This window comes from Octopus bimaculoides, chromosome 8 (genome assembly GCF_001194135.2).
Source record: "Octopus bimaculoides isolate UCB-OBI-ISO-001 chromosome 8, ASM119413v2, whole genome shotgun sequence".
NCBI classification, from domain to species: domain Eukaryota; kingdom Metazoa; phylum Mollusca; class Cephalopoda; order Octopoda; family Octopodidae; genus Octopus; species Octopus bimaculoides.
In genome coordinates, this window is record NC_068988.1 from 13283102 (window position 1) to 13288101 (window position 5000).

The 5000-nt window shown below is 33.7% G+C and overlaps 1 protein-coding gene across 7 annotated transcripts in view; it reads left to right on the plus strand.

Annotated features, from left to right (window-relative positions):
- LOC106879196 (ras-related protein Rab-3) overlaps nucleotides 1-5000 on the plus strand; it is a 232181-nt gene that overhangs the window by 223710 nt on the left and 3471 nt on the right. For all 7 annotated transcript variants that reach the window (XM_052969942.1, XM_052969940.1, XM_052969943.1 and 4 more), the window contains 2 exons: nucleotides 2227-2351; nucleotides 3608-5000. The exon at nucleotides 3608-5000 is cut by the window's right edge and continues 3471 nt beyond it. In XM_052969942.1, coding sequence (XP_052825902.1) covers nucleotides 2227-2351; nucleotides 3608-3798 — 316 coding nt within the window. In that variant the 3' untranslated portion in view covers nucleotides 3799-5000. The remainder of the gene's footprint in view (nucleotides 1-2226; nucleotides 2352-3607) is intronic.

The following is a 5000-nucleotide window of genomic DNA, read 5'->3' on the forward strand; positions in this document are numbered from 1 at the left end:
ATATATACACACACCTAAGTAAACATAAATGTAAAACAAGGTGGGAAAAATAGTACTTGAATACTGGAGGTAAAATAATATACTTATTTCTTAATTTCGTAATAGTACTTATTTCTTTATTACTTAATAGTACTAAATACTGGAGGTAGAGTAATATACTTTATTTTTTAATCTAAACTGTCTGATGAATGGGAACGTGAAACTCTGAGTAGCAGTTTTTTTGCAATATTTTTGTGATGGTTTTGCAGCCTTAATAATAATAAAGTATATATAAATATATGTATGCATTTTGTGATGTCTACAATATATAAATATTCTGTAAATGTCTGAAGAATTTAGAGACTTCAGGAGAACATGAAATAATTCTTTTTTGGAACAATGAAACTTGTAGGAATAAAGCTATAAATGATAGCATGTAAATATTGGGTTAAAAAGCCCTTTGGATAGAAAAAGTCAAGTGCTTATATCTTTTACTATCCATGATGAAGTATTCCAACTTCACTAAGATTAATCTTTGGTCTTTGAATGAAGTGATTAGTCTATAACCAGCATCATCATTGTTTAGATATTCTGATATAAAATGCATAAATACAATATTTCTCTAAAATATTCTAATTTTCTATACCAACTGGTTTTTAGCATTGTACATCTACTTAGTAACATTTTCATTGCTACTTTGCTAAATACATTGATGTCTGCATTTTACTGATGAGGTCCAAATAAGACCAAAACATGTCATGAGATGCCTCCCATTCTTTCAGGAAAAATTTAGTCATTGTAATAATATCGTCTTTTCCGTATCTCATAATTATTTTTAATTAGCCTTTTGAGGCTCACTACATTAATATTTGGAAAAAAATTCTGTAGGAGTCTGAGAGAACTATTCTTGATAATACACTGGACATTGTCTATAAATACAGGTAAACAAATTCTGCTATAAACAGAACCACACTTACTAACAGACTGGAAATTAAATACAAGAGTACTGACAACTGAACAAAATATAAGGACTCACAAACAGAAATGGCATGGAAGTTGAGAATTATTACAATGAGCTTTGAGGCCCAAAGAATCAGCTTGAAAGTATTCTATGTCCCTGCAATGTCCAACATACAGAAACCTGCTCTTCTGGACACATCCCATATCATATATAAACCATTGACAGAGCCAGTCTTCTGTCTTGGAACACATTAAAGTCTCTCTAGAATTAAGACGTCATTGATGAATTGCAATAGGAAAGACAAACAACAATGTTAATTATCATAAAAAGTAAATATAAAGATAATTGCAACTGTAATTATTCTTAACTTATTATTTCATTTTGTTTTCATCATCATCATCATAGAACCATTTTCCATACTGTCATGGGTTGAACAGTTTGACAGGATCTATCAAGTTGCAGGATTGCATCAAGCGCCAGTGTTAGCTTTGGCATAATTTCTAAAGATGGATGTCCTTCCTCATGCCAACCACTTTTCACTGTATATTGGTGCTTTTTTCACGCCATCAGTACTAGTGAGATCTCAGTGGTCCAGGCTCTCGGTCTTTCTATCTATTTATATTATATCTATATGCACAGTCAACTACCAAAATAAACTGTGTTTGCTTGTTGCGGCTGCCTAGTCCCAGGTCAGCTCTGACTGAGCAAGACTTATAATCAAAGACATTCCACTTATAACAATCCTATCTTTTTCCCAATAAACCCAGGGGCATATTATTCAATATGTTGTGTTTTAAGGCAATAAAATGTGATTTACTGAAGAGTTGGCTGCTGATTTTACCAGGTCAGATCACCTTGTAGATTCTGCCTCGTTTAGTCATTCTGCGAAAAATCAAATTACCACTTTCATTTCATACTTGAGTAAATTATGTTAAAAAGACAAGAATCAATAAAAAAATATCTGTTGCATCAAATCATGCAGATTGTCTATTTTGGCAGAATCATATGTCTCAAGCCACCAGTGACTGAAAAACATGAAAAAAAAAAAAAATGGATGTGGAATGCTTAGACCTGAGATGATGTTTTTTCAGCACGTATTAATTTTAACTACTTTCACAAAATAATGCAACAGTAGCAGAAAAACTATTGATTTAGATATTAATGGTATTTGCTATTTATAGCTGTTATTATTTCAACAAGTCATACACACCAAATTATTAATAAAATTGTTATTTCTAATCTAAACCTCTTCTCATATATTTATATCAATTTCTGCTGTCTTGTAGGTGCACACAAATCAAGACATATTCCTGGGATAATGCACAAGTAGTTTTAGTGGGCAATAAGTGTGACTTGGAAGAAGAACGTGTGGTGTCTACTGAACGAGGAAAACAACTGGCTGATCAGCTAGGTAAGTGGAGATTTTTTTTTTTTTAGTGGTGAGGCTTGTATTTTGTGGAAAGGTTTATAATAATTATGACATTACAAATTTGAATAGCTGTTTGTATGGGCAAGGTGGTGAACTGGTCAAACTGTTACCACAGTGGACAAAATGCTTAGTGGCATTTCTTCTGACTCCATGTTCTGTGTCTAAATGCCACCTGTGTCAACTTTGCCTTTCATCCTTTTGGGGTTGATAAAATAAGTACCAGTTGAGCACTGGGGTTGATGTAATCAACTTACTTCCTCTCCTAAAATTACTGGCCTTGTGCCAAAATTTGAAACCAATATCTGTTTGTATGTGTATATGTGATATAAAATTATATTGATATTTATTGATTTATGTTTAAAGTATGTGAACACTTGCAAAAACAATTTCACATCAGTCTTAGCTTTGTAGGGGAGATTGATATGGGAGTTTTGGTATACAAGCCTTTTTCTAAAGGCATGAGAAGCAAAAGTGAAACAGTTTCACCTAAGAATTGAAGTTAGACAAATGACTTTTTTATTTTGCTTAGTCGGGAAGAAGAGCTTGTAGCCCTTTTCAGAAAGCTGAATCAATTGAGAGGAGTTACAACTAGTTAAAATCTCCAGGTAGTTTAAATATACAAGTCGCCAATGTCCAAGTAGCTAAAAAGTGTCAGCAGAAAGGCACCCAGAAATCATGACCTGAATGTGGCCTTGCCCTCTTAGAGTGTAAGAAGTTAAGAGTCGAAACACTTGCCTAAGGTGGGTTTCTTGTCTGAAGACCTTCTGCTGTTCAAGTCTCTTGAGAGTTTCTTACCATGATAAGAAGGAAGAGAGTATTCTCAAAGTGGAACCCTAACCCAAATGCCTGATACAAAGTGGACTCCACTGAAGGCATACAAAACCAAGTGGTGGTGTTAAACTGGGTGATAGGTTTAAGTCCACCTCAAATAGAAAATAAGAGGAGCAGCATTTGAACTGAAAACATAAAGAGATGGAACAAATTCCACAAGGCGTCCTCTCTGATGCTCTAACAATTCTGCCAGTCCACTGCCTTAGGGTGGTACATTATTTGTTGAGCCAATCAACCATCTTGAATTGGTACCTTTTTATTAACTCCAAAAGGTCAAAAGACAAGCTTGTCCAAATTAACCTGTTTGTGTATGTATATAAGTGTTGATTTTTGGTTTCTTCTATTTCCTATTATATACATTGTATCTGCTTTTAACAATTAAAATAATCATATTTGTCTCTTGATAGGTTTGGAATTTTTTGAGACGTCTGCAAAGGAAAATATCAATGTGAAAGCTGTATTTGAGCGATTGGTGGACATCATATGTGATAAGATGTCTGAAAGTCTTGATTCGGATCCTACTCTTGTCAACAGCCAAACTAAGGGAACTCGTCTGACAGAGAACCCCAACCCGCAGAATAGTAGCTGTCAGTGTTAGACAAAACCACTGCTCGTCCTCCACTTCCTTTTTCTTATCTCCTTTTCCTTCTCTTCTTTTCTTCTATTTCTCCCCACTTCCCCGCCTCACATTCAACCTTCAGTTAATATTGCTGGCCAAAAATGTAGCTGGACTCATGGGTGTCATTAGTGCCACCTAGTGCCAGATTGAATGCATCAGGGGGAAGTTATTTGACTTAGGAGGTCTCTGTGTTCTTTAATTAAAAAAAAAAATAAAAAATAAAGTTACTAAATTTCCAATTTGTTAATCTTAACTGCTGCCAACAGTTGTCATCATATAGTGTATATGGACTATCATTCTTTTAGAAAACAAAATTTAAATTCTCTTTTTAAAGGGAATTTGAAATTTTTTTTTTTTTCATTCTATTTAAATGGGGCCAATATTTGATTTCTAAAGTATTTTCTTTTAGTCTTAAAAGCAATTACAACTTATAGGACTTATTTCTACCATTTTAGCATTGGTTTGCTATCAAGATGGTCTGTAAGGCAAAGCCTATTGAATGGTGAATCTAATGAATTACAATAGTCTCTAATATCACACATAATAAAAATGTAGGTAGCCTTCTTCATGTTGCAATTTAACTTTGATACTTAATCAATACTCATCTGTAGCCATAGATACTGTATTCAAAACTCACTAAACTCATTCTTGCCACCTTCAGCTTTTTTTCACAGACATGGCAAAAGAAATCTGGATTAAATTGCCCAAGAAGACAGCTAATAAATTTGCAACTTATCATCTTGCTGATCTCCCGAGTGTTGTTATCAACACTCTTCCGGTTATATTTAGATGCAAGCAATTGTTTGCAATTTGCTCTAAGATTTTTGTTGCAAATCAACACCTACTTGGTAAAGCCATCTGCCATTCTCCAGAATTCTCTCAATATTCTGAATCGGGATTGTTCTTTTGTCTTGTCCAAAAATTTTAAAAAATAAAAAAAATGTTGCCTATTTCAGCATCCTGTCTGTTTGGTTACCAAACCAATTACTATTGTTATTCATTGAGATTATTTACTCTCTCTTTCACACACACACACACACACACTCTCAAAACACCTTCACACACAAACACACACACAAATATGCATTTGATTTACATTGTTTTGTTTTGTTTTTCTTTCTTTGCATAATGGCAAATGCAATAATCAAATGTTGAATTAATGAAGAAGGAAAATTAAGATG